This window comes from Camelus bactrianus, chromosome 19 (genome assembly GCF_048773025.1).
Source record: "Camelus bactrianus isolate YW-2024 breed Bactrian camel chromosome 19, ASM4877302v1, whole genome shotgun sequence".
Classification (NCBI taxonomy): Eukaryota; Metazoa; Chordata; class Mammalia; order Artiodactyla; family Camelidae; genus Camelus; species Camelus bactrianus.
This window is the reverse complement of record NC_133557.1, coordinates 6,655,903-6,668,141: the sequence shown is the minus strand read 5'-3', so window position 1 is coordinate 6,668,141 and position 12,239 is coordinate 6,655,903. Positions and strand designations below refer to the sequence as shown.

Below are 12,239 nucleotides of genomic sequence, written 5' to 3'. Positions count from 1 at the left end.
AAGAAAGTGCCAAATACATTTTTTTTTTCACACCAGTTGATCTCTTGGAAAAATTGTCCTGTATCTGGAACTCTTTGAGCATCTGCAAACGAATAAGTGATTCAAGCAACCCCAGGAGGTGATGTGTGGCCTGGCTGGTGTACCTCAGGGGAGAGTCTGACCTGAGGACCGGAAGGCATTTGGTTCCTGGGAGGCACAAAGAATGACCCCTGCTCAGAGTCTGCCAGTAAAGAACTTGCGTGAAGACTGCACATGCTGGCCCTGGACTTGCTTTGTCTGAATGTGAAACAAAGCAAGAGAGAACTTCTGCCCCTTCTCCCGTCACCTGGTTTTCCTGGGGCCAGAGTCACCTCATCACAACCTGCTCTCCCACACAGCTCTAGCCCACATCCAAACAGCTCCACGTACTTTCAAGTCAAGCGTGTTCAGACCTCTCCCAGTGGGAGCATTTCTCTCAGGGAGTAAGAACAGCAGGAGCACCAGAGTGGCCCTGATGTAGTTCTGATTTCTCTGCAATCCTGGAGTCTGAGTGATGAAGTCCCTCGGGTGGGATGCACTCTTTGCTTGCCAGAGGGAAGAAAGGTATCTTTTGTGCAGTTTAAGATTCTCCCAAGAGGTTAGGAACCAGCTTAAATGGTCCTTTAAACATTTATAGAGGAGGTTCTCTCCTTTGGACTCAGGGGGGCAGTTGCTGAGTGCAGTTCACTGGACCAGAGTGAGACCTTGGGGTAATGTTTTGGCCCCAGCAGGTGTTAGCTTTGCATCCTTAAGCAAGTCATTTCCTCCTTTGGTATTTAGATCTTCTCATCTAAGAAAGGAGTGAGTTGAATTACATCCCTTAAAAGTCCTTTTCCTCCTTTGGTGTCCTATTGAGACATGGGCCTGCGTGCATATGTGTGTGTGTGTCTTCTTGAGCCCAAAGGGGAGATAATGGTTAAATTAAGGAGATATGATTCAAAGCCAACATTTTCCCCGAGACACAGAACTCACTTGAAGTTTTCTATTCACAAGTCTGGAATTGGCTTTTATCCCTGAAGATCCTGAAGCGACCTTTTGATTTCTTCAATTTGAGAATTAACTTATTTTAGATATCAGATGCTGAAAGAAAAATCTCTAATAGCATCATCACAAAGCCATCTTTTCTCTTATTCTGGCAGAAGATATGGATCTGTTTTGCCAAAGGAGATTAAATTTTCAATCTATAATAGTATGTATAAATGTTTATATATCTCAGCATGTTGCAAGTATCTTAGGCTTATCATTAATCAGTCTTAAGAAAAGGGTAAACAGAAGTGCAATTAATTTATTACCTTAACACCAGTTAGATGAATCAACGGTCTCCACGCAGACAGCGGTTTTCACTAAACAAGATGATTTTAAAACGAAGGGGTAACGTGACCACGGAGCATGGCTCTCTGATTAACATGCATGAGCGCCCTCCTGGGCTGTCAGCTTGAGGGGTGTGACCAAGATGAGACTGGTTGCTGGTGTGAGCTGCCACTGTCCTAAAAATGTCTTTAAGAACTTCCTCCTCTGCTTCAGGGTTGAACTGTTTAGGTGGCTATTACTTCATTTATACCTAAACATACTAACATATAGAAGATTAGTGGGGGAAATGCATGAACAGTGTGGTTAAGATACCATGCATTAATTATTTCATTTGATAACAACATAACACTTTTATTCACTGGAAAATCACAAATACACACTGATATTTACAAAAGTTTTTCCATTAAATTTAAATGAAGGGAGGATGGTACATTTTAATATAAAAAGGAAAAAGGGGCTGAATTCTTTTGCCAGACACAATTGGTAACAGTCTACTCTTAAAGAATCACCTTATTAGGAGAAGAGTCAGGACAGGGATATTAAGTAAAAATGGTTATTATATTTGTGAAAATGCAGGTAACCCCAAACATTTACTTGCTTGGCTTTAGAATGCATTATGTAATTTTGTAAAACCATAATTTATAAACAATTTGGCTTGGCCTAATGTTAAGATGAGTTTGCATTTTCTGAGGGTACAGTGATTTTGATGAACGTGAAGCTCCTGGGTGGTGATGGAAGAAAATGTTGATTGAAACTTCACTGTTGGATTAAAAAAAACAACAATTTTAATTAAACACACACACATAAGCAAACAACTAAATAACCCCTTCTCTATAGAAAAGCAGGAATTATCCAAATGTGGGTCAATCCCAAACCAATTACCATTTGTATCATCTCTGCTTCAAAATGAATCAGGAAGAAAGGAGGACAAATATTAACAGTGACTACAGATGTATACACATTTAGGCAGCCCTAGGGTGTGCTGTTTGGTAACATGCAGGGAAGATTGTCAACACTTCTATGACCATGGGGATACTGAAGGTTGGGGAGAAGGGGCGGGTCGCTGAGACTATGAGGTTGAATCTCCCTGATTATAACCCAGGACAAGGATTTCTTTTTTGCCCTCATATAGATGGGCTGCACTTTGAAGAGTTCAGGGGTCACTAGTCCAAAGAATAAGGATGAAAGAGTGGGAGGGTTTCTCTATAATAAGCCACAGAGGATGGAGCCCAAACAAATTGTTTAACATCACTTATTCATTCTTATCACTTGTATAGTTGAAAAGCACTTTCGCAAACTATGACCTCAACAGGATCTCCCAACAGTCGTATAAGATAGATAGAGAAGATTATTTTCATTTCTATTTCATTGAAGCAAAACTGAAATGCAGAGAGAGTAAACATCTAGGTCACATGAGTTAGGACTTGAACCCAGGTCCTTGGATTTCAAGTGGAGCTCATCTTTACAAAAGAGTGTGTGTTCTCAAAAAGTGGTCCAGGCCTTAGCAAAATGGCCATACAGGTTATGTTCATTGCGAGGGGCAAACGCCACACATTTCTCTGTCTCCTTCCTCCCTGACACTAGAGCTCCTGACATCCTTTACATTAAGGTGTGGGGAACTGGATGTGTTCCTCATCTCAGGATTGTCTGTCTTCACCCAAAAGAATGATGGGGTTTCAAACATCAGTGGAAAAGAGATTTTTTGACTCTTCCCTTTGAACTTATACCATTATAGATAATCAATGACCCGGTTATGAGAAAAATTCTTTTCTGGCAGTTACAATCCAGAATGTTCTAGGGAGGTCATGAGAACTGGGTGGGAAAGCTCAGCGTGATGGCATGAACTCTCTTCTCATGAGGCTGTAAACCCCATGCTCTTAACTTATCCATTGTGTCTAAGCGCTGTATTCTGCAGCCTTTTGACTTTTTGCACTGACAGATACAGAAGGAGGGAAGGTGACGAATGAGCCCAGACAACCATCTGTGGTCTGACCACCTAAATATCTGGATGTAGCCTGGTGACTCCACTAGCGTCTGTCATTTCATTTTGCTATTTAAACATTTTTGCACACTGTAGGTAATCAGCAAATATCAGCTCCCATTGCCCCCGTCTAATCTCACTGGTGTGGCTGTGGACACAGTAGGTGTTGAGCAGACATCAGTGAACGTCAGCTGCTGCGGTTTGTGTCTCGCTTTATCGCATGTTAGGACTCCAGAAGCACCCAGCTCCTTGCGGGCAGTGGTGGGTGAACCCAGTCGCCCATTCTCTGTGCAGCCGTGAACCTGGTTACTGGCGAGTTGTCCTCCAAGTACTGGCTTTTGGGTTTTCAACTGTGAACCACTCGTGGGTCACTTGAGCCTGATACAGTCCACCTCTTCCGTGGCTGGCAGGCCGCTGGTTTTGAGGTCGAGGTCGGCGCTGGACTTGCTCCCGCGGTGGGAGGGACGCCAGTGGAGCAGCAGCATCTTCTTGAAGTACTTCATGGTGTTGTTCTTGACGGTCACGAAGCACACGGTGTTGATCATGCTGTTGCTCATGGCGATGCACTCTACGACGTAGAAGGCCGTGAGGTAGTGCTTCTCCTTGACGAACACGGTGGGGAAGAAGTCGCGCACGATGGTGAAGCCGTAGAACGGCGCCCAGCACAGCACGTAGGCGGTGAGGATGCACATGAGCACCAGGACCGTCTTCCGGCGGCAGCGCAGGCGCTTCCGGATCTGCTCCGTCTGGAAACCAGGGACGGCCTTGAACCAGAGTTCCCGGGAGATCCTGGCGTAGCACAGGGTCATGGTGACCACGGGGCCCAGGAACTCGATGCCGAAGATGAAGAGGAAGTAGGACTTATAGTAGAGCTGCTGGTCCACTGGCCAGATCTGACCGCAGAAGATCTTTTCCTGGCTTTGGACGATGAAGAGGACGGTTTCTGTTGCGAAGTAGGCTGATGGGATGGCGATGAGGATGGACACCATCCAGACCAAAGCGATTAGGAAGGAGGCAGTTTGATAATTCATCCGTGGTTTCAAGGGGTGAACGATAGCGAGATATCTGGTGGGGGAGGGAAGCCATCAATAACAATGCTGTGTGCTTAGAATCATTACTGGTTTTCAACTAACCCAAACACACACAACGGCAGACAAAATGGCATGGTGAGTCCCCATGAACCTATTTTTCAGTGTCAACATGCTTCATCTTATTTTAGCAACATCACTTGGCGCTTGGAGTAGAGGAGTGGTTTCGTTGGAACAGCACAGGATTTGGGTTAAACAGAATAAATCCTGACTTTACACTTGATTGATTTGGGGGTCTGAAGTGAATCACTCAGTCTCTCTGAGATTCGTTTCCTCAAATGCAGTATGGGATAAAATGACACCTACCTTGCAGGGCTGCTGTGAATATTAAATTGGATATTTAGTGAAATGCTTGGCATGCAGTAGGTGTTCAATAAATACATGTGGCCTATCATGATTATAAGACCTACTACTGATACCATCTTGGCTTTCACAATCTGCCTAAATTTGCCATTCTGCCTAAACACATAATTCTTTCAAAACTCTTCAATCCAAATATCTCATGATGTAGAGGTGGAAGAAGGGCTGTGGACTGAGGCTTTCTTCCCCACTCAGGTGTCATCCTGCATTACAGAGCAGGGGAGGAGGGGTGGGCTAAGGGTGGAATCTGTGGAATCTAGTGAGATAGAAATGACTTTCCCAAGCTCACTTGGTGTCAGAATGGAATCCAGTCTGGATATAAAGCTTTTACACCCACTCTTGGGGCTGTTACAAGCTCAGACGAGAAGGTGTATAAAGTTGCCTTGACACCATAAAGCAGCACACAGCATAAAACTTTTATCCTGCTCTTTCCAGTGAGCAACATTGCCTGGGAAAGAGGTTGGAGCCCTCTGTGGGGAATCAGCTCATTTGTATGGGTTGAATACCTTCTTTCCAGAGAAACCTAACAACACCTGTTTAAATACTTTAGTGTCCTGAAATCATTTCTGTGCATTTTATGGGGAGAGAGGAGGAGGTGGTGGAGAAAGTGGAGGAGGAGAAGAGGCATGAGGGGTAGGGAAGAAACAGTTCAACCTTGGAAATGAACATGTGCCCCATACCCTGAGTCAGATTGTGACCAAAAGCAGGAGGACATCTGTAGAAATTCTATCCAGTGTGCCCTTCTTTTGTCACTAGACGTTTTGGTCACCTTTTCAAGTTTCTGACTTGACCAAGCAGGCCTTTTGTCATGTTATTTCTGTCTGTCCCTGGCAATACTTCTGTCATAAAATTGTTTTATTTTCTCTTGCCTGTCTCTGGCCCACTGGCAGCTCTAGCCCACAGAATTCAATTAGGAAACCCCCGTGGCAGCATGGCTCCCTGCAGTTTGCAGCTTTCTGAAGACCCGAGACAAGTTGGATCCCACCCCAACCACTGGCTGCACCCTAGCTGGATATACTAATCTGCAGTGGTTGCTGGAGTTCTTCACTCATCCATGGGACCCAGCTTTTCCAAGTTAACTTGCATGACTTGCACAAGGCTCAAAGGGCTAGATACTAGGACAAATGGGCTATTCCATCCTCAACTGGGGCAGGAACATCTCACTATTACTGTCTCTCTGTGGCGGCTGAGTGTATCAGCTTAGTGTTGCTGCTGTAACAAATTACTACAAACTCAGTGGCTTAAACAACACAAATTTATTACCTTACAGCTTTGGAGATCAATGATACTTTGTATCATTTCCCCTGGGGAATTCTGTGCAGTTGGTTAATAGGTAAGTTTCATAAACATTGGTTTCAGGGCTTGAGAACCTCAGAGCTGTGATAACAAAATTGTTTTTCCTGTAGGAATTAGGTTATAAGAAGGAAGATGCCTCCAATACCTGAATGTGTATTATATTATCATAAATGGAGAATAATCAACTGGTTGATTAAAAAGGACAAAAAACCTAAGTAGCACTGAAAATGAGGGAAAAACTGGAGTTGAAAGAAGATAAAAAGGAAAAAAGATGATTAAAAAACACATCATCAAAAAGACTTTCAGCACAACTCACAATGGTGGACCAAAAAGATATGACTCCAATTGCCCTTCAACAGAGCCAGTGGTGAGTCCAATGTTGACCTACTGTTTACATAAATAAAACATGTGTCAGATTTGTCCAAAGCTGCTATTAGAAATTTTACTCTAGGACTTCTAGAGCATCTCATGAAAATATATGCAAATACATTTAAAAAGAAAGGTAAGCATGTCCTTCCCTTTTTTTCTCGCAACCAAACCCAGTAATCTCATTTTAAAATCAGCTCTGCAGCAAAGTCACCAGAAACAAGAGTACATACTGTATGATTCCATTTTTATGAAATTAAAGAAAAGGCAAAACTAAACTATGATGATCAGATCATATCAGATCAATGGTTACTTGGGGTGGAAGATTGACTGGTGAGGTGCACAGGAAGCTTTCCGGGGGATGGGAAAGTTCTATATCTTGATCTGGGTAGTGGTTACAGGAAAGAGTTCCCACATGCTGTCATGACTGGAAGCTACCCTGGTTAATCTGATTAGTGTGGCTTCTAAGTAGGAACCTGCCTGAACTTGCTGCTTTTGCTTTGTGTGTTTGGTGCCACTTACAGTGATAGGACAAGCCTGTATTCGAGGCAGGTGTGGTATATGGGGCATGGCCTAGAGCTGGGGGGCTCAGGAGCCTCACTCTAGCCCACATTTGGGAGAACATGAGCAAGAACTGGAGAAACCAGGTCTCCTCTTGCTCTGATAGATCAGTGAACATTTGAATCTGGAGTAATACCAGCTGTTAGAGTTGAAGTGAGGAAAGGGGCAGCCTGGCCCAGCCTCCGTCTTTACCCCGCCCAACATCCTCACCTGTCGATAGCGATGGCCAGCAGGGCATTGGTGGAGACGTAGAGCGAGACAGTACGCAGGTAGTTGACAGAGGCACAGAGCACGTGGCCATGCTCCCAGGAGAGCTGGCGCACCACGTAGTAGTCCATCTCGAAGGGACAACAGACAATGGCCACCAGGAAGTCGGAGATGGCCAGGTTGGCAATGAGCAGGTTGGTGAGGTTACGCAGCTTCTTATAGCGGGCGAGAGCAGCGATAAAGACAAAGTTGCCAATGCCACAAATCAGCATGATGCCCACCAGTGCCACCCCGATAATGATCTTGGCTGCAAAGAAGGTCTGAGTCTTGGTCATATCTTCATCCTCATCCAGAGGGAGATCGTAATCACCATAACTGAAGTTGAAGGGGAGGGAGGAAGCATGGTCTTGGGGTGGATTAAAGTTGCTTGCCAAACTAGCGTTTCCATTCTGGGCTGCCATGTTGAAGCTTGTTGGTGAGTGGTGTGCAGGAATCTCCGGGGTCTGAGCACTGTGAGCTGGACATCCAGACCTTCTGTTCTCATGAGGTCAGAGATCCTAGCCACCTGCTCACATCCTTGAGGAGTCAATGTGCCATCCTGGATCCTGGAAGGAGACACGACCAGAGGACAAAATGCAGAACACCTGGTAGCACCCTCCCAGAGCCCCCCAGGTGTAGGCCAACCAGCCCCAGTGCCCACCCACAGGTAGAGCTACCTGGGGCGCAGGGCAGCGGGCACATGAGATCTAGAAATCGGGGAACTGTCACCTGGCAATTCAGCTGTCAGGAGGGACTGGGCACAGGTTGGATTGGACTCTCCAGAGACACCCAAGAAGAATGTGTATCTTTGCACATTTCCCAGGGGCCAGGGTCAGTCTGACTGCCCAGTGACCCTCCCCCTCCCCACATCAAGCCCCACAGGGTCTTCTGGAAGTTTTCCCAGGCTGCTTCAGGCAGCTGGCCCCAGCATCTATGGCAGTCACAGTGTTGTGCCATCTGTTGGCCAGGGACAATAAAGAGAGAGGACTGGGATACAGCAGGGTGTTTCCTCCAAAGCAGCCAGTTCTGGCCTCAGTTCTGGCCAATCCAAAGTCACCATTTTAATATGGACAGGCTGAGTCAACTTGGGCCAGTGATGTATGCTCTCAGAATCCCAGTTTTCTGGTAAATCAAATTCCTGTTGCCTAGCCCAGGGCCTGGCACAGAGTAGGGGCTGGACAGGGGTCTGTTGAATCAATGAATGAGGATCCTGACCAGGATTCTGCAGGTGGAGGGAATTCTCCTGCTCCCGCTGCGTTTTAAGAACCAGCTTTAGAAAAAAGTCCTCCATCTGTTTCCCCTTCTGCCTCCCTTATCCCCTTCACCAGGCCCCTCACTTCCCTTCCAGAATCAGCCTTAACTGGAAGGCACCATATCTTGTCACCAAAGTCTGGGACCTCTGAAAGTGGTGGCTCCTCCAAGACCTTGCTTAACTGAAAACAGCCATCCAAGGGGGTGGAGGAGTGTCAGTGAGGACCCAGGAGGGCCTGAGAGCTGAACTGTCCCTTACGGGACTTATTCCATATTCTCCGCACCTCCAGATGCCCACGGAGAAGAAATAGTCTCTGAAGTACTGAGCCGTTAGGAGACAGAGCACCGTTGGGTTCAAGGTGTCTAAGGGACTGGAAAAAGAACCCGGGCCTCAGCAGCTTGCAGAATGGAGGCCGCAGCCGTCCAGCCATGAACCCCCTCCCCACACCCTGCCTCTTGGCACACCAGGAAAGGACTCCAAGTGCAGGGGCCGTGGGATGCTGGTAGCAAGAAGCGGACCAAACTGGACAGTAGGTTTGGCCCGACCCTGTTAGAAGAGGGAGACAACGAAGGACAGGGAATGCCTCCGGAAGGGACTGCAGTCGCAGGGTGACGGGGACACTCCAACCTGCGGCGCCCCCGCCTGCCGTGTACCCCAGGGGAGGCTCAAGACCGCAGCTGGAGGTGTCTTCTTTCCAGGACACGCAGTCCCCGCAGACATCACGCAGCCCAAGTCCGAGAAGCGGGAGTCGCGCCCTCCCGGCCTCTACGCTCCGCTGCTCCTCAGTCCCCGGACCGAGAGGACGGGGCGTGCGCCCGGGCTGGGGCAGGTCCGCGCCCCAGCTTCGCCCCGACCAACCCGCTCCAGGAGCCCCACCCATCCTCTCCCTTATTAACCGCCGGGCGCGGCCGTGTGGCTCCAAAGGTGCTGCCCTTGCAGGGGAGGGAATCTAGGCAGCAATTTAGGATCGAGGAGCAAAGCGTGAGGGGCCTCCGGCCGGGAAGAAAACTGAGGTCGAGGGAGAAGAGGGTGAGCAGGAATTTTCCTGGGGACACTTCCCCTTTTCTGCTCACCTTTCCCGAAGGTGCCCCCGTCCACGCCCTCCTCATCAGTTTGGCGCCCGCGCGTGCGCCCAGACACCCGCTGGCTCCCTCCGCTCGCGGCCACACTGCCCATCCAGCCTACCGCCCCCTGCCCCGTAATCTCCCGGCGCCCCGCCACCCCACCCCCTACTTCGAGCCAGCCCGGGCGCATCCCGAGAGTGGCAGCAGGCCAAGCAGCCCGAATGCCCCCGAGGAAGAGGTGGGAGTCGGAGCCCTCAGCCGGGACGACGCCCCCACCCCACCGATGGAGCCCCTTGCCGGCGCCGAGCTCCGCACGTACAGGCTTCAGCGCTTCCTCCCCGGCGCGCTCCGCGGCCCCGGCGACCCGAGTCGGGGGTCGCGGGCCGAGCCGCTCGCTTCCCGCCTCGGGAACCCGTACTGGCGCTGCGCAGGAGGTGTCCCTCTTTCTTCCTCGTCCCCGCGCGCCTCCCCGGCTCGTCACGGTCTCCGGGTTCCCGCTAGAGTTGGCGCTCCGCCCCCGCAGCTCTTCCTGGCGTCCGGGACCCCGCCGGGCGCGCCAGCCCGGCGCTGGGCTCCGCCCCGGGGCCCCCCGCCTGCCTCTGCTCGGAGGCGGAGGGTGGGCGCTGCCTCCTGCACCTGGTGCTCCCAGGACGCGAGGCGCACGGAGCCCAAGCCTCATTGGCTCGGATCCCCAGGCTGCGGAGTCGGCCCCTCGAAAGGCTTTCTGAGCCCTCGTACCCCGGTGTGAATGGGACCACATAACCAAGTTTGGTTGATGTAAGTCGGAGGAACCTGCAAGGCCCTCTGCACCCGCTGTGTGGCTCTCCACAGGGGTCACCAGTGAGGGAGCCGAACATCCTGTCTTCCGGGGAGCCCAGTGACAACGTCTACTCCTGCTACACGGGGACTCCTTCAGGAATGCCCAGGGTGCATTCCACCGTTCCGGGAGCTGGCGCTGGGGATACTCTGAAGAGTGCAGAGCGGGTCTTTGGGATTAGGGGAGGGGGAAGAAGACCCTCCGGGAGGAAGCTGGGGACCGGAGCTCCCTGCTCAAAGCTCCAACCCTGAAGACCTCAGACTTCACTAACACCTGCGATGCCCACCACTGCCAGAGTCCTTGGTCATCCAAAGACCATCTCAGCTGGGCCTCCTGCTGTCTGTAGGGAGACTCCGGAGCCCTCCCCTTTGCTTACAACAGACTCTAATTTTAGGCAATCTTAGGTTTCCTTATACATTGAACGAGGGGACTATCTGGCTTTACAGGATTGGAACTGGAAGTCTATAGGCGTCCCCTGCTTTTAAATTCCAGCCAATTATTGACAGCTTGGAATATGGACTCTACTTGTCAGAGCTTCCCATCTTTATGGGGAGTCTGGAATTTCAGAACTTTATAAATACTCTGTTGGGTTAGTTAAAACAAAACCAACCCCCTGTGTTGGCCAATGAGAGCATACCTTAGAATAAATATCGTCCACTGGGATGCCAACTTAAAATTCCTGAATAGATGATCAAAAAGCTCTTTGGGTGGTGACATTCTGTGATTCTGCCTTCCACCTAACCCTACCCTCATTCTCCTCTTTAAATTATTTTACTTCCACCCCTCCCAACCTATTTATTGGATATAATTGACATAAACAGTTTTGTAAGTTTAAGATATACAAAGTGATGATTTAATATATGTATATATTGTGAAATGATTACCACAGTAAGGTTAGTTGACACATCCATCACCTTACATAATTACAATTTTTTTTGATGGTGAGAATATTTAAGATTTACTCTCTTGACAACTTTCAAGTATATAATACAGTATTGTTCACCATGCTGTACATTAGATCTACAGAACATATTCATCTTATGACTGCAAGTTTGTACCCTTTAACACATGTCCCCATTACCCCTACCCTCCAGCACCTGGCAAGCACCATTCTATGATATTTCATTTTATATATATCATTTGTTTTGTCTTGTTTTTCTGTTGAGTTTTATGAATTCCTAATATATTTTGGATATTAACCCCTTATTTGATGAGATCGGGCACGTTTAGGGTGGTATGGCCATAGACAACCCCTTATTTGATAGATGGTTTGCAGATATTTTCTCCTATCATAGGTTGCCTCTTCATTCTGTTGATTGTTTCTATTGCTGTGCAGAAGTTTTTAGTTTGATGTAGTCCCACTTGTTTATTTTTGCTTTTATTGCCTGTGCTTTTGATGTCATATCCAAAAAATGGTCACTGAGACCAATGTCATGGAGCTTTTCCCTATGTTTTCTTCTAGGAATTTTACAGTTTCAGGTCTTACATCTAAGTCTTTAATCCATTTCAAGTTAATTTTTGTATAAGATAAGAATCCAATTTCATTCTTTTGCAAGTGACTATCCAGTTTCCCCAACACCATTTATTGAAATGAGTATCACTTCCCCATTGAGTATTCTTGGCTCTTTTGTCAAATATTAGTTAACTGTAAGTGCATAGGCTTCTTTATGGTCTCTGCATTCTGTTTCATTAGTCTATGTGTCTGTTTTAATGACAATAACATACTGTTTTGATTATTATAGCTTTGTAATATAGTTTGAAAATTAGGAAGTGTGATGCCTCCAGCTTTCTTCTCCTTTCTCAGAATTTCTTTGACTATTTCAAGTCTTTTGTGGTTTCATATGAATTTTAGGATTTAAAAAAGTTCTTCTTTAAAGTT

General features: G+C 47.7%; 1 protein-coding gene across 1 annotated transcript; it reads right to left on the bottom strand.

Moving 5' to 3' along the window:
• Positions 1-1,413: 1,413 nt before the first annotated feature.
• On the bottom strand, positions 1,414-10,325 carry PROKR2 (prokineticin receptor 2). Its single transcript, XM_074346952.1, has 3 exons — positions 9,863-10,325; positions 7,192-7,793; positions 1,414-4,375 (listed from the first exon to the last, which is right to left on the bottom strand). Exons 2-3 carry the CDS (start codon positions 7,647-7,649, stop codon positions 3,679-3,681), a joined length of 1,155 nt encoding a protein of 384 aa, XP_074203053.1. The 5' UTR covers positions 7,650-7,793; positions 9,863-10,325; the 3' UTR covers positions 1,414-3,678.
• Between the last annotated feature and the right edge of the window lie 1,914 nt (positions 10,326-12,239).

Bases quoted from the DNA above. Each gene is read 5' to 3' on its own strand.
- PROKR2 (XM_074346952.1), bottom strand. From the start codon at position 7,649: ATGGCAGCCCAGAATGGAAACGCTAGTTTGGCAAGCAACTTTAATCCA. The intron at 4,376-7,191 runs GTGAGGATGTTG...CTCCCCCACCAG, and splicing joins CTGGCCATCGCTATCGACAG to ATATCTCGCTATCGTTCACC.